General features: G+C 40.2%; 1 protein-coding gene across 5 annotated transcripts in view; it reads right to left on the reverse strand.

Annotated features, from left to right (window-relative positions):
* Positions 1-23,675, reverse strand: part of RGS17 (regulator of G protein signaling 17) — an 85,259-nt gene that overhangs the window by 18,931 nt on the left and 42,653 nt on the right. For 2 of the 5 annotated variants that reach the window (XM_083176209.1, XM_083176208.1), the window contains exon 2: positions 14,246-14,383. In XM_083176209.1, the coding sequence (XP_083032335.1) occupies positions 14,246-14,364 (119 nt within the window). In that variant the 5' untranslated portion in view covers positions 14,365-14,383. Of the gene's footprint in view, positions 1-14,206; positions 14,384-23,675 lie in introns of those variants that run through there. The other 3 variants (XM_083176212.1, XM_083176210.1, XM_083176211.1) reach the window with 2 other exon arrangements.

Genomic DNA, 23,675 nt, shown 5'->3' on the forward strand with positions numbered 1-23,675 from the left:
GTGTCAACGTTTTACCTGTTGACCAATTGACCTTTTGGCCATGGTGTCCTAATGCATGTCGACCTTTTTTCATGTGTCAACATTTTGCCTGTTGACCAATTGACTTATGCCCTCATTACTGCATTCCCAAAATACTTTCACACTTATTTAATTTTTAAGAAAAAACTATTAGGGGGTGTATTTACTAAGGTGAGAGTTCTATTGAAGATGGGATATTTCTATGGGTAACCAATTAGAATCTACTCATTTATTTAGCACCTTTTAGAAAAGAATAGACATAATCTGATTGGTTGCCCAACGGATGATAACGCTGTCATGTTATAATATTTCTAGGTATATATTTTTGTAATCAGGAAAATAAACCAATACATCCCTAAACAACTATAAAGTGCATACTTTATACTGTATATGTTAACAGATCTATATTTAGCTCACTATCATATTCATGTGATATAAAGCAGTTCTCTAAATTTATTGTTTGGAGCTTAACCATGAAAGATCAAGAAAGTATGGGGGAAATTTACTAAAGGAAATTTGTAAAAAATAAGGTGTATTTGTATCCAGAAATACACTTATTTTTGACAATTACTTTCCCGAAAATACAGCAATTCGTATTCGTATTGATGTGCTATCAATACAAATACAAATTGCCGTATTTTCGGGATAGTAATTGTCAAAAATAAGTGTATTTCTGGATACAAATACACCTATTTTTTTTACAAATTTCCTTTAGTAAATTTCCCCCCATATGTCTGTGGTTGCTAGCCATTGTTCTGGCCAATTCTCCTACACGGAACTTAATACAGGTTGAGTATCCCCTATCCGTGCATCCCCTATCCGTGCATCCCCTATCCGAATTATTCCAAAAACCGTGGTTTTTAGAATCATTCGAATTTTTTTTATTTATTTTTTTAACCCCCCCCTAACCCTCTTTTCATACTTACCAAGTCCCAGGGCGTCCACAGCAGGCCTCCGGCATCTTCTCCAGGGTCTCCAGCGGTCCCAGGAATGCATTGCGCGAGTGTGCGCGCGCGCCGGTGACGTCACCGGTGCGCGCGCACACTCGCGCAATGCATTCCTGGGACCGCTGGAGACCAGGAGAAGATGCCGGAGGCCTGCTGTGGACGCCCGGGGACTGCGCGGACGCCGAGGGACCACCGGACACCTTCAGGGGACAGGTAAGTATGGCTACAAAAATTTATTCCAAAAACCGGAAAATTCCCCTATCCGGAATGCTCGTGGTCCCGAGCATTTCGGATAGGGGATACTCAACCTGTACATTAATTAAGTACTGAATTATTACTTATACAATTGTATGGTACATTTTGAAATATAGATGAAAACATAGATGCTATGGCAATAATTATACAGTGAGTATTTTATTTAGTGTATGATTCAATTCAGTTTCAATTTATTAACTTACAGTACTTTGAAATTATTCTCTGCTTTTCATTGTGTCATCATGTCATAGTTACAGTACATCCCCATTTTTGTGTTATTAGATATGTAGATATGTAATTTTTGTACATTTAAAGTAGTATTCAGCTTATTGATGCTGAAGAAAAAGTTAATGTACTTTTCTACCTTTAAAAGTTATTTATTAAGAAATGTATGGGGTCCCCAAATACTAATTGCTGCATGTAGAGAGTGAGTAATTATTCTTTATTTGCTTGAATGTACAGGTTGAGTCTTCCTTATCCAAAATAATAAAATAATAAATATTGTAAAAAACTGAATATTTCAAGCAGCCATGATGTCATGACATGACATCATAGTGTCAGTAACAAATAACTTTGTGTATAGGCACTGCTTCACAGCCTTCCTTCACCAGGAACTCCTTCATCATCTCTACTAGACTGCTGCTAGGCAACAGCAAAGATTGCTAGTTCTGAGAAAGGGAGAACCAATCAGAGCACATCCCTTGCCCATGCAGCAGCTATGCTGATTGTAATGATGTGCCTGGCTTTCTCTCCCAATATGTATAACCACTTATAATTACTAATTTTGCTAATCCCCAGCTGGAAAATATTTTAAATATGACAACTAGCCATCCATCAGACCATGGCCTTAGACACCTCTAAAGTGAAACAAATTAATTGATAATTTTAGGTACTATTGCTATAGTATTTCTGGTGTTTTCAAAATGAATTATTGTTTAAAAGAGTGATACAAAAAGTATAAATACTACTTGAATATTTTTTTATCATATAAAGCTTATCATGTAAATGTTACCTCATGGTCAAAGGAACCTAGGTACCTGTTTAGTTTCACAGCGGCAGCATGGCCATGCGTCTGAGTCCCCTTGCGGGGCTCACTTTGCTGGCCCACGCTGCGGGCTCGGTGGCTTGCTGCGCTCGCCATGCTATCTAAAATCAACTCTATGCCAACATGGATAGTAGGGGGTATGAACTATCTACGTTGGCATAGAGTTAATTTCGTTTATTTAGATAGTTTGGTGAGCGCCGTACCCGGAAGTTTACGGCGGCCATGCTGCCGCCGTGAAACTAAACAAGTACCGGAACCTATTTTAGTGGATATTAAACTGGTGACGGTGTCATATAACCTTCAAAGTCATTTTAAATTCAAGTTTATCAACACAAACAACATTAATACAATATATAGTAATTTAGCATGAATATTACCAACTTCAAAGAGTAACTAGAATTATATTTCATGTTTATGGTATTTTTTTTTTTTCGGCAGCAAAGACACATGCTGTAACTTTCAACTCATCTGCATATTAAATTGTTACTTCAGGCATTAGTTATTAAGCAACATTCCTGAAATAAATGTAGTGTTAATTCTTTAGAAGTATTTTTAGCATGACAGTCTCATGACAGGGTGATGGTTTATGTTCACAACACTCCTAATACTGTTGTCACTCATTCAGCAAGTGCAATTATTGTCACTTTTAAATACATGTTTATTATAGGTCAATGCACTGGAGATTGCTTCCAAAGCTTACATTTACATTCCAACTTCCCCCCCCCTATTTCTGACTGAAGGAAATGAAGGAATGTTAATTGCACTGTCTCTGAACATATTCACGTATTGTTATGTATTGTATGATGAAAGCTGTGATACATTGAAAAAAAAAGGCATAAGGAGTATTTTTAAACTAATTGTCCCAGTAAAGGCGATTGAATTTCTAATATGTGGTCGGGTTGATAATTGCTGACCTGGTCATATGCTGTAGATTTATACCCATAACCTCTATAGAGGCCATGCTGAATAATCCTTCCTTTTATATATCCATTTGTCTAGGATCATTTTCTTACCTAGGGTTACTATAACATTAAGTATGGGAACAATATGTTTAATAGAACTGTGGGCCTTATTCTAGTTCACTCTTTCTGACAAAATCCTTCTTAGATGGACAAAACCATTTGCACTGAAGAGGGGCAGATGTAACTTGTGCAGAGAGAATTAGATTTGGGTGGGGTTTTACTTCAAAGTGAGATCTATATTGCAGTGTAAAAATAAAGCAGCCAGTATTTAACCTGCACAGAATTAAAATAACTCACCCAAATCTAATTCTCTCTGCACATTTTACATCTGCCCCCCTGCAGTGCACATGGTTTTGCCCATCTAAGAAGGATTTTGTCAGAAAGAATGAACTAGAATAAGGCCCTATGTTCTTCCCATATATCAAAATGAGCAAATAAGGAATGGGTTAAAGTTGAAAGTGTGTCTGGAATGGTTGATTAATAAATGTTAGCACATTGTACCAGAATTATGTAACCACTAGTTCAAGACTTAAACCTAGTTTTAACAGTTATTTACTAAGAAGTTTAAAGTAATTTATAAGGGGCCCATCATACAGGGGCCCTAAGAATAGGGCTTTGTATGATCTTTCTACTGCTGTTTTCAGCTGCTGCCTTTGAACGGTGATGGTATAATTTAATTTGAACCACCAATGTGATTAAAACTTGTGGATTATGAAACCTTACTTGGGAGTGCTGGTCTGTCATTGGAGGATGCAATACCTCCCTATGATTTGATATGATAAATGTTATTGGCAGACCAGGCACCCCACCTGAGATAGATAAGAGTGTGTGAACCCTTACTTCTCTGTGATTGGAAGTTTGAACATCAGTCCGATTATTCACTATTATTGTGTTGAACATAATTTTTATTGTGTATATTGTTCTTGCCCATAGGGCACTTTTTACTATTAAAAAAGATTGTCATTTTACATGTTGTGATTATCTCTATAAGTTCCCTTTTTTCATCTCTAAAATTCTGGGTCCCATCTAACAGTGGATCTTTCAGAGGTGCAGCTTAAATTCTATTGGCGCAGTTTTGGGGTATTTTATATATACACGAGAGAAAAAGTACTGAGGGCCCGCTTATGAAAGCTTACATTCTAATGGGGAGGGCAGATTGCCAGGAGTGACACAGAAAGGTTAGAAGTGAGTATAAACAGCAGGTTCGGATGAGCGATGGCTGGGTTTAATGAAGAAGTGGGTTTTGGGAGCCTGTTTAAAGTTCTGTAGGGAGCTGGAGAGTCTGAGAGGGAAGAGCAAGAATTCCAGAGATATTGTAAGATACACAACAGCCAAAATCTTGGAGGAGGTAGAGGGTGACAGTTGGCGAGATGTTCCAAAGGTAAAGAATTGTGTCATGACACACTGTAGTGTCCATTACACATGATGCTACAGACCGAATTGCCCATTACACTTCATGCTGCACACTGTAATGCCCATTACACATGATGCCACAAATTAAGCTATACTTAATGTCCCCACAAAATGCCACTAGTAGTGCTCCTTAAGCAATGCCCCCAAAAGTGCCACTTACATTTTGATATAAGGGCCAGCCCAGCATTTACTGCTGCTGCAGGGAGAGGAGGAGAGCAGAGCAGATGCTACTATGGAGAGAGTGGGAGAGGGGTACAACTAAATGGAGAGTACACTTCTGCTTCGCTCCTGGTGTCCCCTCCAAGGCTCCAACAAACATTTCAAATATGGTGCGCACTTTTGATGCAATCGGAACTCGCAGTACTACAGCCAATCTCTAACTGTGGTTTTCGGTCCATGAGGTCTGATAGACAGGTTGCTGGCACCACATGATTAAGCTGGGGCAGACTGCTCCTGACTCCTGCATGCAAGGAGGTAGGAAGCAGGGAGAACTGGAGCAGAAGCTGCAGGGGGCAGGGCCGATCGTAGCCCTGAGAGTGTGATCAGAAGTAGCGTCACAGCCAGGCAGCGCTGCAGCCTCCACCCAAGGCCAGGACAGAGGAGCAAAGAAGAGTAGGGGAGGTGACAGGAGGGCCAGGAAAAGGAAGTGGTCACCCTCCTCTTCTCCTACTCTTTTCCCTTTCCTTGCTATGGCCCCCACGGCAGTGAAGGGGCTGCATCCGCTCACAGTGCAGTGTATCAAATAATCTGTAATTCAATATTATAGAGGATGACCATGGTGTCAGCTGTGGGCCCCATCGCTGCGATGGGCCTCAGTGCAATGCTCTGGCTGCACAGGCGGTAGTTTCGCCCCTGGGCGGTATTGTAAATAGAGATAAGGGCAGATATGTAAGTTGGAGAGGAATTGGTGAGGGCTTTGTAAGAGAGTGTGAGGAGCTTGAATTTAATTCTGAAGGGGAAGGGGAGCCAGTGTAGGGCTTGTAGGAGAGAGGAGGTAGACATAGTATGTTTGGAAAGGAAGATGAGCCAGGCAGCAGCATTGAGGATGGATTGGAGGGAAGAGATTAGTTTGTTAGGGAGACCAGAAAGGAGGAGATGATGAGTTTGTGGATGAAGGTATAGCATCCTGGGTGAGAAAGGGTCTGATCTTGTAAATAGCAGGGCCGTGAAAAGTGCTTAATGTGTGGTTTATTATTATTAGTATTATTTATTTATATGGTGCCACAAGGGTTCCACAGTGCTTAACATATATATATATATATATATATATATATATATATATATATACACACAAGGGTGACTCAAACATGATCCACACTACATTTTTTCTGTATGCACTAGGTATGAACAGGGGCGGGCTGGGCCGGGGGGCAGGGTGCCATGTGCCCCCCGGGCCGCTGAATCGTTTTATGTGCGGGCCGCCATTGTTCTGAGGCTGCTGCTGCAGCCAGGCTGACCAGTTTCCGACTAGTCTCCAAAAACATGGCCGCCGACCTCCTGCACTGAGGACATGTCTAGTGCAGGAGGCCACTACAGAGACTCTGTGTGTTGCACCTACTTCCTGCCTGTGCGTTCCACCTAGTTTCCTATGCTGCAGCCTGCCTCACTGTCTGGCATCAAGGTAAGAGGGAGTGGGACTGTACAGGCTGAGTAGCCTGTAAGGTTCAGTTATTATATAGGGGGAGCAGCCTGTGGGGGTCCAGTTATTATACAGGGGGGAGCAGCCTGTGCGGGTCCAGTTATTATTCTAAGGGGGAGCAGCCTGTGGGGGTCCAGTTATTATTCTAAGGGGGAGCAGCCTTTGGGGGTCCCATTATTATACAAGGGGAGCAGCCTGTGGGGGTCCCGTTATCATTATTAATAGTATACAGGGGGAGCAGCCTGTGGGGTCATGTTATTATAAAGGGGGAGCAGCCTGTGATGTATTTTTATTATAAAGGGGGAGCAGCCTGTGGGGGTCCTTTTATTATTACACAGGGGGGAGCAGCCTGTGGGGGTCCTGTTATATACAGGGGGAGCAGCCTGTGGGGGTCCTGTTATTATTACACAGGGGGGAGCAGCCTGTGGGGGTCCCGTTATATACAGGGGGAGCAGCCTGTGGGGGTCCTGTTATTATACAGGGGGAGCAGCCTGTGGGGGTCCCGTTATTTTTATACAGGGGGAGCAGCCTGTGGGGGTCCTGTTATATACAGGGGGGTCTGGTTATATACAGGGGGAGCAGCCTGTTGTGTCCTGTTATTATAAAGGGGGAGCAGCCTGTGATGTATTTTTATTATACAGGGGGAGCAGCCTGTGGGGGTCCTGTTATTATTACACAGGGGGGAGCAGCCTGTGGGGGTCCTGTTATATACAGGGGGAGCAGCCTGTGGGGGTCCTGTTATTATTACACAGGGGGAAGCAGCCTGTGGGGGTCCCGTTATATACAGGGGGAGCAGCCTATGGGGGTCCTGTTATTATACAGGGGGAGCAGCCTGTGGGGGTCCCGTTATTTTTATACAGGGGGAGCAGCCTGTGGGGTCCTGTTATATACAGGGGGAGCAGCCTGTGGGGGTCCTGTTATTATACAGGGGGAGCAGCCTGTGGGCGTCCCGTTATTTTTATACAGGGGGAGCAGCCATTGGGGTCCCGTTATATACAGGGGGAGCAGCCTGTTGGGGTCCCGTTATTGTTGTTGTTGTTATTATTATTATAATACAGGGGGAGCAGCCTGTGGGGTCATGTTATTATAAAGGGGGAGCAGCCTGTGATGTATTTTTATTATACAGGGGGAGCAGCCTGTGGTGGTCCCGTTATTATTATACAAGGGGAGCAGCCTGTGGGGTCATGTTATACAGGGGTAGCAGCCTGTTGTGTCCTGTTATTATAAAGGCGGAACAGCCTGTGATGTATTTTTATTATACAGGGGGAGCAGCCTGTGGGGGTCCTGTTATATACAGGGGGAGCAGCCTGTGGGGGTCCTGTTATTATTACACAGGGGGAGCAGCCTGTGGGGGTCCCGTTATATACAGGGGGTGCAGCCTGTGGGGGTCCTGTTATTATACAGGGGGAGCAGCCTGTGGGGGTCCCGTTATTTTTATACAGGGGGAGCAGCCTGTGGGGGTCCCGTTATATACAGGGGGGGTCTGGTTATATACAGGGGGAGCAGCCTGTTGTGTCCTGTTATTATAAAGGGGGAGCAGCCTGTGATGTATTTTTATTATACAGGGGGAGCAGCCTGTGGGGGTCCTGTTATTATTACACAGGGGGGAGCAGCCTGTGGGGGTCCTGTTATATACAGGGGGAGCAGCCTGTGGGGGTCCTGTTATTATTACACAGGGGGAAGCAGCCTGTGGGGGTCCCGTTATATACAGGGGGAGCAGCCTATGGGGGTCCTGTTATTATACAGGGGGAGCAGCCTGTGGGGGTCCCGTTATTTTTATACAGGGGGAGCAGCCTGTGGGGTCCCGTTATATACAGGGGGAGCAGCCTGTGGGGGTCCTGTTATTATACAGGGGGAGCAGCCTGTGGGGGTCCCGTTATTTTTATACAGGGGGAGCAGCCTGTGGGGTCCCGTTATATACAGGGGGAGCAGCCTGTGGGGGTCCCGTTATTGTTGTTATTATTATTATAATACAGGGGGAGCAGCCTGTGGGGTCATGTTATTATAAAGGGGGAGCAGCCTGTGATGTATTTTTATTATACAGGGGGAGCAGCCTGTGGTGGTCCCGTTATTATTATACAAGGGGAGCAGCCTGTGGGGTCATGTTATTATAAAGGGGGAGCAGCCTGTGATGTATTTTTATTATACAGGGGGAGCAGCCTGTGGGGGTCCTGTTATATACAGGGGGAGCAGCCTGTGGGGGTCCTGTTATTATTACACAGGGAGAGCAGCCTGTGGGGGTCCCGTTATATACAGGGGGTGCAGCCTGTGGGGGTCCTGTTATTATACAGGGGGAGCAGCCTGTGGGGGTCCCGTTATTTTTATACAGGGGGAGCAGCCTGTGGGGGTCCCGTTATATACAGGGAGGGTCTGGTTATATACAGGGGGAGCAGCCTGTTGTGTCCTGTTATTATAAAGGGGGAGCAGCCTGTGATGTATTTTTATTATACAGGGGGAGCAGCCTGTGGGGGTCCTGTTATTATTACACAGGGGGGAGCAGCCTGTGGGGGTCCCGTTATATACAGGGGGAGCAGCCTATGGGGGTCCTGTTATTATACAGGGGGAGCAGCCTGTGGGGGTCCCGTTATTTTTATACAGGGGGAGCAGCCTGTGGGGTCCCGTTATATACAGGGGGAGCAGCCTGTGGGGGTCCTGTTATTATACAGGGGGAGCAGCCTGTGGGGGTCCCGTTATTTTTATACAGGGGGAGCAGCCTGTGGGGTCCCGTTATATACAGGGGGAGCAGCCTGTGGGGGTCCCGTTATTGTTGTTGTTATTATTATTATTATTATAATACAGGGGGAGCAGCCTGTGGGGTCATGTTATTATAAAGGGGGAGCAGCCTGTGATGTATTTTTATTATACAGGGGGAGCAGCCTGTGGTGGTCCCGTTATTATTATACAAGGGGAGCAGCCTGTGGGGTCATGTTATACAGGGGTAGCAGCCTGTTGTGTCCTGTTATTATAAAGGGGGAACAGCCTGTGATGTATTTTTATTATACAGGGGGAGCAGCCTGTGGGGTCCTGTTATTATTATAAGACAGGGGGAGCAGCCTGTTGTGTCCTATTATACAGGGGGAGCAGCCTGTGGTGTACTTTTATTATACAGGAGTAGCAGCCTGTGGGCGTCCCATTATTATACAGAAGGAGCAGCCTGTGGGGGTACTATTATTATACAGGGGAGCAGCCTGTGTGGTCCTATTATTATTATAAGACGGGGAGCAGCCTGTGTTGTCCTGTTATTATTATAAGACGGGGAGTAGCCGGTGATGTCCTGATATTATACAGGGGAGCAGCCTGTGGTGTCCTATTATTGTTTTTTTTTTTACATGTTTTTTTTTAATACATATTTTTAAACCGCAAAACCTAAATTTAACGATGCGCTGTTACTTATGGGCCAGTGCTCTGGACTTGCCCCCCAGGCTAAAAGTTGCCAGCCAGCTCCTGGGTATGAATGACCGGCACTTTCCTGTATAAACAACCAAGTGCGCTTGATCCAATAATAACATGTGTCCTTGGTAAGAGCTGCAATTCTCAATTAGTAATCAGCTTCTCCAAATGAGAACACAAAGGTCACAACATGTGGGCATCAATGCCAACTTTTTATTTAATTTGATAAAATGTTGTAATTCATGAAACATTGGAAATGATACTCACAAATTGTGACCTTAGTGTTCTCACAATTTTTGCAAAGATATTAGTTTGAAAAATATGTACTGGAAAGAATTCATTGATAGCTCTCCATCCATATTTCCACACCAAAAGCCAGTTCTGTAAATGATAAAAGACTAGAAGAACAAAGGTACACAGTAGTGTAGCATGTTTAAGACACAACTCTACTTCAAAAGAATAAAATGACTAACATACAGGTAAAAACATGTGATAACAACAGACCATGTAATATCAACAGACCCATCCACATTCCCCAGCACCGCTGGCTTCCCATGAACTCTCCAGACCATACTTCCAGATTAGATGACATCAGAATTCCAACGACATCGTCTCTGTGTGCATATGCTGGGGCCATCTTGTTTATTATATGTAGCAACACATGATGAGAGACAGAGGTCTCTTGTTTAGCTCCAATGAGACACCTGGTCAATACCTAATATACAGCAGCATCTCTGCACCGTTATCCATTTGCGGAAAACACTCACTAGCTTGTGAGCTGTATAAGACCACAAAGATCCATTGTACAACCAATGTACATGTAACAGTGAGTAACGTATGGCTGTATCTGCGACCTTTTAATAAACAAAATCCACTAAACCTGTAACTGGGCTGAGGCATCTGCTAGTGTACTGTACATGAATAACTCTGCAATATCAACACCTGAACAAATATTTACAGCATGTGATTGGTGCATTAGTGCTAAATGTTTAATGAAGCTGATGATTAGATGAAAATAGAAGTAGCACCACTTGAAAGAAAAGAGTGAACGGGTGGGTGTTAAATTGAAATAGTGTATGAGTGAGTTGATTAACTAGTAATTTTCTATTTAGTCCCAGGATAATAAATAAGTTAATGGGTTCATAATATAAAACTAGTATTTATTAGCACTTCCAAGTGTTACCCTTCTCACTACTGGCCAGTGAGATTGTATGAGCTCCAGTATATCTACAAGGGTTGGTTTTACCCAATCCTTATTTTTTGCATGCCAAATTCCCTATTATGACCAGGATGTGGCTAGTTGTCACTTACTTTTAAAGTGAGACTATCCCAGCTTGAAATTTAGTACATTACTGATGGTCGTGGCTTTTACAGAAAATTTTGCAGCACAGTCTTCAGATTTATATAAAAATTTCTTCAACAGATTCAACACTGGAGTGTTAATTCCAAAACAAGAAATTAATGGACTGGTTCTTAACCTTTTAGGTGTGCAATTTAGATGGGTCAACAAAGTGGGCAAATTGTTCTCAATTATGTCAAAACTTAGGAAAATGCTCATTTATCTAATTATCTCAGCAATTAAAGATCCAGCCACAAGCAGAACTCACATTAGGACCACGGTGGCAGTTTAATCATTTTTACAATGAGCTGTATGCTGTAAATAACATTGACAATGATTGGTATACCAGACTTTTGGAGGAAGTATAGATTCACTCAAACCTGAAACTATTTTTTGTCAGTAGTCAAAACAGAAATGGAATTGCAAATGGTACTTATTCATTTGCAACCAAATAAATCTCTGAGCTGTAATGGTTTTATGGGAATGCATTTTTAAGACGCTCCAGTGTGAGCTTAGCCCTACTTTACTTGAGCTGTATAGTGAATTCTTTAGAAAGAATTTTTCTTATACATCATTTAAAAATGCTGATATTACTCTGATTCCAAAGCGAGGAATATATCTGACTTTATTGTATGCCTACAGACCCATTTCTTTATTCAAAACTATTCTCAGAACTGTTTAACAGATTATGGCCAATAGGTTCCAATATATATTTCATGATTGTTAACTCACAATCAGTTGGGTTTTGTCCATGGTCTTCAGTCTGTGAGAATAATACCAACTGCTATAATTGCTGCCTCACTCTTTGGAATCTAACATTTTGTTACTTAGGGGGGTATTCAATGTTTAGGTCACGGCGGTCAAGCTTGCTCGACTGCCATGAGCCTATCCCATTCTCAGTCAGCTCGACCGAGAACATGCAGGTGGGATTCAATGTCTCGCCTGCCGGGGAGCGAGAAGGGGCATGGCCATGAGTTGCGGCCGGGAAGAGGTGAGCTGCAGACGGCAGCTCGTCACTTCCCGACTGTTCTCGGCAGAACGACCCCGACAGCTAGTGAAGTCAGGCTTGTTCTGCCGAGAAACCCTGCTCAATGCTGTTGGGGAAGACAGCATTGAATAGGGTCCAGCGACCATCTCCCCCGTGGGGACATGGTCGCCGGTGATTGAATACCCCCCTAAGTCTTGATACACACAAAGTATTTAAGACTGTAGCCTGACCCTATCTGTGCAAGGTCATTCATTATTTGTATTCTTTTTCTACCACATCTTTAATTGTCAATGGCCAGGTGGTACTCCAATAGCTATGCACACAGAAACAAGAAAAGGATGTCCCCTCTCTTTATTGTTCAATATGTCAATTTACCGACTTTTTCAAATCTTTAAAGAAATCACAGGTTATGAACATTGCTGCTAGCTACAGTTTGGCATGGGACGTCATTAAAAAAAAAAACTTTTACATATAATTGCTTATGATATGCGTGCAAATACAAAATCAAGCCATACTATATAGCAAAAAAAAAAAAGCATTGGACAGCTTGATGCAGACATTCAAATTTAAAAGGATAAACAGAAAACAAAATGAAATGGCTGCAGTTAACCCCATAACTGCTCAATTATATCATTATGTTTGTGAGACTTGAATGTGTCAAGTTCAGGGACTGGCATAATAACTACACTAAGGGTGTACCATGTAATTCAGACTGAGATAGATCTGGACACAAATACACAAAATATACTTTGTATCTTTTGCTGATGTTAAAGCAATGAGAAGCAGTGACAATGATGATGATGATGATGATGATGATGATTATGATAATCATTGGCAGTAGCTATTTGCTTCTGATTGCCTAAATGTGTATTTATCCGTCTCACTTAAAGTACTAATATTGTTAGTGTGGCTCCTATAGTACAGTATATCATTAAGTTGCAGACTATTGGCAAAGTGAATACTTATGTAAAATAATATTCTCACTTGTTTTTTAAAGAGGTAAACCTCTTATGTTCTATTATATTACCTTTTATTTAATTAGATATACTCTGATTTCAAAGCAGGATCTTATTGGCTATCCCTATTCACATGACAGTTGTTTACAGTTGATAGCCAATAAGATCCTGCTTTGAAATCAGAGTAAATCAGAGTAAATCAGAGCCTGCACATCTCTAATTTATATTAGTATTTTGTTTATGTGTTTGTATGGAATTATATATTTTTTTCTCACTTGTGACTTACACATTTATAAATAACCAAATTATCCAGACATTAATAATCTAATTTTTACAATCCATTACATTATTATGTTCTGTAAAAATAGCTTAATGCAACTTCCATATTTCCTAATAAAAGTGGCAGTCAACATTTCTATGCTACCTCAATGCTATTGTGTGGCTTCCGTATAGACACTTGTTTCTCTTGACTTCAACCCAGAGCCTATATTAATTAAATACAGCCTGATACATTTTTAGATGTATCCGACAGAATGTTTGAATATGCAGTAAATGCGTTTAAATGTGCATGTCTTTTCCTGATAAGGGGGATATTCAATCTCCCGCAACCATTCCCGACGGTCCCTATTCAATGCTGTCTTCCTCGACAGCATTGAAGAGGGGATCTCGGCAGAACAAGCCTGACTTCACAAGCAGTCGGGCCCGTTCTGCCGAGAATGGACAGGAATTGACGAGCTCCCGGACGCAGCTTGCCAATTCCCAAACGCTTATTGCGGCCAGGCACCCTTCTCTACCCGTGGCAGGCGGAACATTGAATCCCGCCCGCAAAATCTCAGTCGAGCAGACAGAGAACAGGACATGGCTGTCAGGCCAGTCCGACAGTTGTCTTATTTAATTATTGTTGTGGAATATATAAATAACCATAACAGTATTTATTATATTAAATAAGACCACAAATGATCACTCCTTCTGTGAAGGAACAATTTTTAAGATGCAAAAGACAAATTAATAGATAGGTGCAATAGTTTTATTAAAGATAATGTATAAAATTGTGCATATTATTGTGATTTAGCAGGAGTTTTTCCTTATATATCCTTCTATGTTCTAAATGAAACAACCAGCCATGTGGTTGAAAATGATGTGCACACGATTCATGTTTCTACTCCATTCCTACTCCTCCCACTTGCATGAGCACAGTTAGGTGACTGTAGCTATCTCATGGCTAAAGTCAATTAACAGTTTAACTTTATTTACCTGTATTGGATAAGGTACCAAATTTACTGCAAGACATACCATGAGCAGCTGCAACAACAGCACCAACAAAAACAGCAAGTGTTCGGCCTTTGGTTCCCACCAGGTGCTTGCGATACTGTAGAGGTTTCTTCATTTTGTGACTGTTGCCTCTTTCTCATTTCAGCAATTCCTATGCGGCTGGAAAACAATAGTAGACAAAATAATAAGACGTTACAACTATTCAATATTAATGACAAGATGCCTAATATAATTAACTATTTGTCAGCCTAGCTGGCATACTATAAGCAGTGGACAAATTGACTAAATACATCTAGTGCAATTTGTTTAATTCAAGTCAGTCTAAATTTAAGAGCTTGCAAGATGCATGTTTTTGAGAGATTTTGGGGGTCTATTGATGGCAATGTACAAACATTGAACTGTTGGTATAACAAAAAAAAGTCTGCTTTTTGTGATGTCTCCTGGGAGTGCCGCACCTGACTGGTCTGTATGTATATATATATATATATATATATATCTATATAGATATATATATATATATCTATATAGATATATATATATATACCGATCCATGTTGCTGACAGATCATGTTTGTCAGCAAACTTTGACTGACTAGGCTCTGGAAGTCCCAACATTAAGTGTGGGGCTCACCACCTTCACATATGAAGACTGAACCATACCAACACTACAGAAAAGACATATGGATACAGATGGCACCCAATGGATAGACACAGAGATAGATTCTTCATACATGAAAATCTGTTCCATTATTTGATAGAGAGTCCTTAGTGGCACAATCAACAGTGCCACTCCATTCACTCTATACACCATACATATATCATGACATGCACACGGACCTTAACCTGGCCATTTATGACACTCCATATGTATCCAGACATCCTTTATCCAAACACACATGCTCAATGGGCCGTTATATAAACCATGTTTTGCACAATAGTCACTATCGATATATCAGCCAATCGGCTGTCTTCAATTCACCACAGACCACAAACACCACTGGCTTTTATAACAAATGCTATTTATAATAAATGCTTTTATACAAGATTTACCTAAATGACACAGATGTGAAAGAATAGATTTTTATGCAATACTGTATATAACAGTTTTTTCACTTTGCCGGACAGACGCTTCCGTAGAACCGCTTACTGAGCTGACAGCTTGCGGTCCAGCACTATGACGCTGACACGCAAAGCTCAGACCATCTGACATCCGGCTTCCGCCTTCCTGTCGCAGCGGCTTCCGGCAGCGGGCTCCCCGGTGTCAGATGTGAACTGGCCTCACGGTAATGTCACCCTATTTAAGTTTGATGTTTATGCACTTAAATTGTTGTTCCTGCACCTTGACAAAGGGGCTAGTCCCCGAAACGTTGGAGAGTTACAATATACACCGTTTTGAAAACCCATCGAGTGCCGCTGTCTGTTTGTACTCTGCTACAACCACACTATATATATATATATATATATATATATATATATATATATATATATATGACATTGGATCTTTAAAAAATTGTATTTAAAAAGTATCATAAGACTGTGGAGTGATGCTTTTCCTTTCTGATCCTGGGGTCTGTATACTATACCTATTTAGGAGGGTACTGCGGCGTTCACCCATTATCCAGAGTGCCAAACAAACAGGACTCTAAACCGTAGATTTAACTCTAAATCTAAACGTAATCTCAATGTCAACATTATTCTCATTCTGCTACAAGCATTCAGGCATTCCTATTTATGATGTCAACATTTTAACTGAAGTACAAGGGCTCTTCACAACAAACACACCTAGTGACTTTGGGATAATAAATAGCCAGATTTGAATTATTATGTCACATGAGGATTCTGGATATTGAGATGGCATTCAGGAGCAGGGGTTGAACAGGCAGAACATGCAGGGGTTATTAGGGTAGAGGACTGGAAATGCATCTAGTCAGAATTGGGGGAAGCAGAGGGGCAGAGTAGGTTGCAGGCTGAGGTGGCATATACCGGTCTTGTATATATTATATGTATATATATATATATATATATATATATATACACATATAATATGTATATATACACATTCCTGTATATATTATATACAATGGAGCTGAGAGAGGTTGGCTAGGGCTGGCCACTGAGGCAACTGTTACCTGGCAGTAGCAGCTGCAGCAGCTCTCAGCCCAGCCCAGCCCATGCTGCTTCGTGCTGGGATGCAGTGTGGCCATGGAGGTGCTATTGCTTTCTGTATTTTATTCTAAGGGGGCATGACCACGCCTCTAACAATTAGGCCACACCCCTTAAAATACCTGGGCCCAGCTAGGTTCTCTACTGCCATGATTATATGGGCTAATTTTTTAAACAGAAACAAATAAGTGCCTCATCACTTTACATTTTGCTGTAATAGACAGATCTATATTACTAATATATGAGGTGTACACAAATAAATATTTTACATGTAAAAGTACATGGACAGAAAGTAAGTAAGATAAGGCTTACATTTGGCAGTATAATTGGAAAACGTTTTTATTTTCCACACATCATGCACCCACAAATTCATTATAAGCATAACATCTATTGTGTCATCAAAATACGTTGATTTGATGTGTTGAGTTTAATATCAGGCAAAACAAAAATCAAACACTTGTAGAATACACATTTGCCTTGTAAATTTGATGTATTGCCTCTAAATTGAAATTGTTCATTACATATTTTTTTTCTAGCAGTAATATGCTAGTTCACTTCAGAAGATATATATTTTGAGTTGTTGTTTTGTGATTCTGTTGAATAACAATGTTTTCATGAACATGATATATAGTTATTAATAAGAAGAAAATGCAAAACATGCATTTTTATAACTTCAAATAACAAAATGTCTTAGTATCTAGCTGAAACATTTACTAATTTGAATATGTTTACATGCTGTTGTATAACAATGGCCTGATTCATCATGAGATGTAATATTGCTAAATTGATCAAAATGACAACTCCCAGCGGTAGGCCAGAAAAGGGCAAGGCCTCCCCGCACACCGGGCCCCTCCCCACGTTGCATGGAAGCATCACTATTGTGCAAGTGCTTTGCAGTAAAGTGCTCGCAGACTACTGGCTGCCCCCTGGCTAGGCAACCCCGCAATACTGCATTGTCGATTTCACATCAGTCTGTTTCCGCCCCTCGTCGCTACTTAGACTGGGGTTGCAATGCAACAGGGAAGTGCTCAGACACTACCGGCTGCCCCCCCCCCAGATGTGCAGCCTAGTTGCTAAGCCAGTAGTGGGATGACTGATTTTTTTCAGGTTGCAGCAGCTGCATTTGAGCTCATGCAGCTGCCCCCCCCCCCCCCTTCCAAAAAAAAAAAAAAACAGGCAGCACGGTGACTGCCTTTAGTCTCAGTTGTATACAGCAGCTGTTGTTTGGGAGACATTTGATTGGCACATTCTGGTTTGGTGATATACAACACATATTGAGATCAATTAGAAGTAGGATTTTATTGTGCTCCAAAAAGTTAAGTTTGAAAAGGACATTATATGCATATGTTTAGTTAGTTGCATTTCAGTTCACAAACAGTAACATTTATATAATAATGTAATTTATTTAAATTTGGAGGATTCACTTGCAAGCATCCAATCAGAAGCATCTAGATTACTCTGCTAATAGTCATCATCATCAACAGTGGTATCATTGCCCAGTTTTCAGCACCCACAAGCGATGTGCCTCCATTTATGAATGTTTCATGTCTAACTTGTCAAATTTTGTTTCTACAGCAGTTTTAATGCATACTGTACATTGCATATCATTCCCTTTAATGTGAATAGCATTCTTACAACAACAATTCAAATAGGTCAACAGAGTAAAGTGAAAATTGTTAACAACAGACATTTCAATTGAAAGGTCATTAAAGTTTTATCATAGTATTTCTCTCTAAATTCATGGATACTGTGTAAGTATAATTTATTTTCATCATATAAGACAAGGATAAAAGATGCTAATGAATGCTGAAAAAAAGTCTTTGCCTCACCTTTAAACTATGTGTTAATACTAATGTCTCTTTGACGTGATGCAATGTTAGCCACTGTGAAATACAAATATATGCTCAGGCAGCATGACTTTTACAGCAGGTTTGTAAGCAGACCAGTTATTGATAATGTTATGCCCAGTAGATGGATTCTTATAATCAGTTAATAAAAAATCAGTCTGAGAAGCAATTAAGGACACTTATTATATCTCTGTTCAGCAAATTAATTGGTGGTTAGCAAAAGTGAACCTATTTCTCACCACTAGTAGAATGACATTCTATCCAACTGCAATATTTAGTAACATTTACAATCAGTGCGTCAGCATGTCCATGCGGCAAGTATAATCAACAGGATCCCATCTGATGTGAACGGGAACACGCATCAGATCTGATCACCTTCGATTTTTGCAGATTTTACCCGATATATTGGCCTGATCCATAGGAATCGGGTGAAATCAGCCCAAATCAGATTGTATGGGCAGACATATTTTTTTCAATTGAGTAATTATATTTATTAATATTATAATTATTATTATATCATTAACACACTATTACAAAAGTAAGTAATATGAGAAAAACATCATATCTGCTATACAGCTCCACATACACATAAAAAGATACCGTTACATATAGCTACTGCAATAGCAGTAAATTGAATAAGTTTTATCAGGTGGTATCTGTGGAGCAAACTTTGAGGAGAGCCACCTGGACCATATCTTTACATATTTAGATTCCACTTTACAGGCAATGTCTAAATAGTGCTCATGCTGCACCGTGACATTAGACAGCCAAGCTTGAAAACCAGGACCAGCTTTGACCATCCAAAGTCTTGCAATGCAGACCATGGCCACCATACATAGCATAGTGCAAACTATAATAAATCTATGGTAACCTTATCTATTATTCCAAGGCAAAAAAAATGTGAAGTATCAATGGAGGCTGGAATAACAGTGTCAGAGAGCACCGAAGAACCTGAACCCTAAAGTATTGCACCTTCAGCACACTCCCACAGTAAAGGCTAGCAGATACCAGAAACCGATGACACTTGGGGCAGATATGAGAAGCCCTCCCACCAAACCTCACCACCCTAATTGGTGTTGAGTAAGTTCTATGCAAAATAAATAAATGAGTCTGTTAAAAATGAATGGAAGCAGTAGATCCATGTACACACATCCGACTCCCAGCTCTGTTGCAAAATGCAAAGAATAGAAGCATAATGATACAACATTTAAAGGTAACATAAACAAGAATGAGTCAGTGCAGGGCTTAAATAACATGATGATACATGGAAAAGTAGCATAAACAGGATAGAGTCCGCCTAAGATAAAAGGACAATGGGACACAAGTTCGATCTAACAAATAAACAATACAACAGCCTATCACAAATCATCATCATCATCATCATAATGACACTACTGGTGCAGGATAAGGTAACCATCCTTTTCCAAGAGGTGATTACAATAATACCAGGTATAAAATACTGGAAATAATAAACATAATAATGAAAAAATATTTATACACATAAGCTTAAGGTAAGGGTATACAGAGCAGGATCAAAGTCAAAGGAAAAGCCGATTCCCAACATTCAAGCCAATCAGGAGCACATAACATAAACTACTGAGCAGGAACAGTCATGGACACATGTGACATGCCGAGACAGATTTTAAAAGACTGCTGGGGTGATGTATGATGGGTGATTGAAAAATAATGAGACTGCTTCTGTTTTCTGTTCCATAGGTAGATATAGCAACGCTATGCTTGTTATCGTGAAGCTCATTCATTGATGTGTCTGAACCTGCAGTTGGACTACTGTAGTCTATGTTTGTTCACAAGTGGAGGATCTTCATATGTTTTATGTAGGATGAGTTAGACATGTCTGAGATCACGTTGGAAATGCGTGACTTAAGTTTTTGAGAATTGGAAAAAGGTCTGTGTGTGTGTGGGGGGGGGGGGGGGGTGGGCACAGAACGAATCTGAATAACCCCTACCATTTTGTTATCTCTTTGACTAATTTCATCACCTAATTTGTCCATTCAGAGTTTACAGTAGTTTTCATAAGCATCTATCTTGCAGCATCAGTCTGTTATTCCTTGAAAAGATTTATATAGACTTCTCCGAGTAAAAACTGTAATCAATAATCTTCTGTGTTGTCTTACCTCCAAGGTGCACTTGAATTTATTATGCATCATAATTCATCTCAGAAAATAGAGGATTGTGATCACCCAATGACACAACTTTCTATGGAGTAAGTTTTTAGCTAATACAGGTTGAGTATCCCGTATCCGAGTATCCGTTATCCGAATTATTCCAAAAACCATACATTCCAGAAAGTGAAAAAAAAATATTTTTTTTGCTAAAAACTCACTGGGGACATTTGTAACAGCACTACTGGTGACATGATATGTAACTGGCACTATATATGTGCAAGAAAATGATTGCTTGGCATTCAAATTCAATATCTGAGATAGTACACAAATTTTGTTTCATGTTTTGAAACCTTGTTTATTGAACAAATAAAATATATTTGTGTGTATTTTATGTGGTAATAAAATATATTTGTGTGTATTTTATGTGTTTATACAGCAAACATGCAAGATACTTCAAAATACATAATTGAAATATTAAAATATTCCGAAATACGGAATAATCCGTTATCCAAAATTCTCCTGGTCCCGAGCATTTTGGATACGGGATACTCAACCTGTACAATCCTGGCAAAAACTAAATATGAACCTAAATTAGGTTTACATCTGCAACCCGAGGAATGGTTTCATGTTGGTAGATTGTTATCCATAATAAATTCAGTTTCCTCTGATAAAGCGGAAGCTACTGTACCAGCAAAACATGTTAAGCTCTATTGGGCTATGTCTACAGACAACTAAGACTTCTACATACTGTACTAATACTGTATGGTGACAAGAAACTACTACATTGGTAATTCTGTTGATTCTATTATGGACAGCAAACTACCACTGTCTATATTTTAATAGCAACACCAAAAACACAGCCCTTTGGATTTTTCAAGGACCAATATTGTAATTTACAAACGACCACTATTTATATACATAAACACTTAAGAATACACCATGGTTCTATAGATGGAGTTAGTATAACTCAATAGGGTACCCCAATTTTACACTTATACTTTTACATATTTTTCTCAGTACATATTACATGTATGATTTTATAAATCCTTGTATACAATATGTATGATTGTGCATATGTTTACATTTTTTGACCTAATAAATTAACATTATGGTATTCATGATGAAATATGTTTTGCATCCACAAGTGAGATTTAGTGAAAAGTCCTGGATACCAACACCTATCCTGCAGGACAGGACACTGATACAGTATTAAACATCCTCATTGGGAAGACATCATGCTATTTTATGTATGTCTTATATAATAAATGAAAAGAGAGAATTAGTTGGTTATGGGTGGTTTACTAATTGTGTAAAAAAAATATTTAGGTTTCTATTCTTTAGAATTTGCGGCCAGCCCCCAAAATGACAGATTCCTTATTGTTGCAATTCACTGGAATAAGGAATCTTTAATTGCCCTGATTGGTACATGATAGGAGCCTGACCCAGTGATCACTAAGAAGAAATGTGATTGTATTATTCTTTGTTTGTTAAATTTGGTGGACCTTGTTACAGACTAAAAAAACTCACAACTGAAGGATTAAAGTGTCTAACTGCAGGAAACTAAGAATGTAATACAGGTTGAGTATCCCTTATCCGAAATGCTTTTTCACCATACTCACCTGGTCCCCTGGCAGTCTTCTGATGGTTCCTCGACATCCACAGTGTCCTCTGGCATACACAAGGTACATTGGATTCCTCTACTATGGCATCCCCTGTCCCAAGGATGCATTGTGCAGGTTTCCGGAATATTTCAGTTTTGTTTATTCAGATAAGGGATACCCAACCTGTACTACTTTGAAACATTGTAACTACTTTAATGAACACAATACTGTTACAGATTGAGTATCCCTTATCCAAATATTCCTTATCCATAATTTCCAGAATGTAATTTTTTTTTTGCTAAAAACACTACTGGGACATCTGTAACAGCACTACTGAGGACATCTGTAACAGCACTACTGAGGACATCTGTAACAGCACTACTGAGGACATCTGTAACTGGCACTACTGGGACATCTGTAACAGCACTACTGAGGACATGATATGTAACTGGCACTAAATATGTGCAAGAAAATGATTGTTTGGCATTCAAATTCAGTGCCTGAGATAGTACACAAACTTTGTTTCATGTTTTGAAACCTTGTTTCATGCACAAATAAAATGTATTTGTGCGTATTTCATGTGTTTGATGTGTTTAAACAACCTAGCTACCTCAAGATACCTCACTGAAATAAAAAAAATATTTAGAAATACGGAATAATCCGTCATTTAAAATTCTTCTAGTCCCGAGCATTTTGGATAAGGGATACTCAACTGTACTGAGTTAATGCTATAACTACTTAATAACTGCTGCCTACTACTATAGTCCAATAGTTCCTTGGACCTAACAGCACTACAATAAATTTAAGATGTGAAGTTATTCATGTACACTTATTGTCATTTATTAGGACATTACGTATTCAAGTTTATGATTTTATCGCAATAATAGAATGGAAAAGGTACAGAATGAAACAGTGTTTACTCTACTGAATTTCTTTTCACCCTATAGTGTTTTTCATCTTGATTTAAAAATATTTTGCTAAGAACTATTGAGATATTGGACAGTTATTACTTTTTTTTAAAAGTAACATAGTAATATTTATCTATAATAAATTATAAATTAAGTTTTTATATACTTTTCCCGTATTTCTATTCTGTAGTTAACTTTGATCTAGACAAGCGGTTTTCAAACTGTGGGTCCTAACCCCAAAGTGGGTCCCGACCACCTCAGCATGGGGTCACGACTTTATGTTGCTGATCATCAGGCTAATGTGTCTGTGAAGGGGGGAAAGGGTATAAATCAATAAGTAAACAGCCACTGCTTCCCTTCTCCATCCCCCTGTCACCCTCCCCCCCATTACCCACTGCCTCCCTGTCACAAAAGCAGTCACTTCACTGACCACACATGTGACGGCCATTCAGTAGTAACTCGCTGGGGTCCTGTAATCATTTTTGTTGTCTGACGGGGTCCCAGAGCAAAATAGTTTGAGCACCCCTGATCTAGACTTATTTTCCTGATATTTATTTCCTGTTTTGTATTTTACTAATGTGCTATACCATCAATATTGTCTTTAAGTTTATTACTGTTGTTATTATTATTTATTATCATTAAGTTATATGGTCCCACCAGGGGTGCCCTATGACACCTGGTGTAGCTGGGGTTTATTCACCATAAAAAAGGCACATGGCTTCATGAGAGACGCATGATTTACACTCCGAATGCCCATTTTTATCACTCCAGGGGTCTAGGACATGCAGGCTGTTGTGGTAGATGACT

Source organism: Crinia signifera, chromosome 3 (assembly GCF_055691185.1).
Source record: "Crinia signifera chromosome 3, ASM5569118v1, whole genome shotgun sequence".
Classification (NCBI taxonomy): Eukaryota; Metazoa; Chordata; class Amphibia; order Anura; family Myobatrachidae; genus Crinia; species Crinia signifera.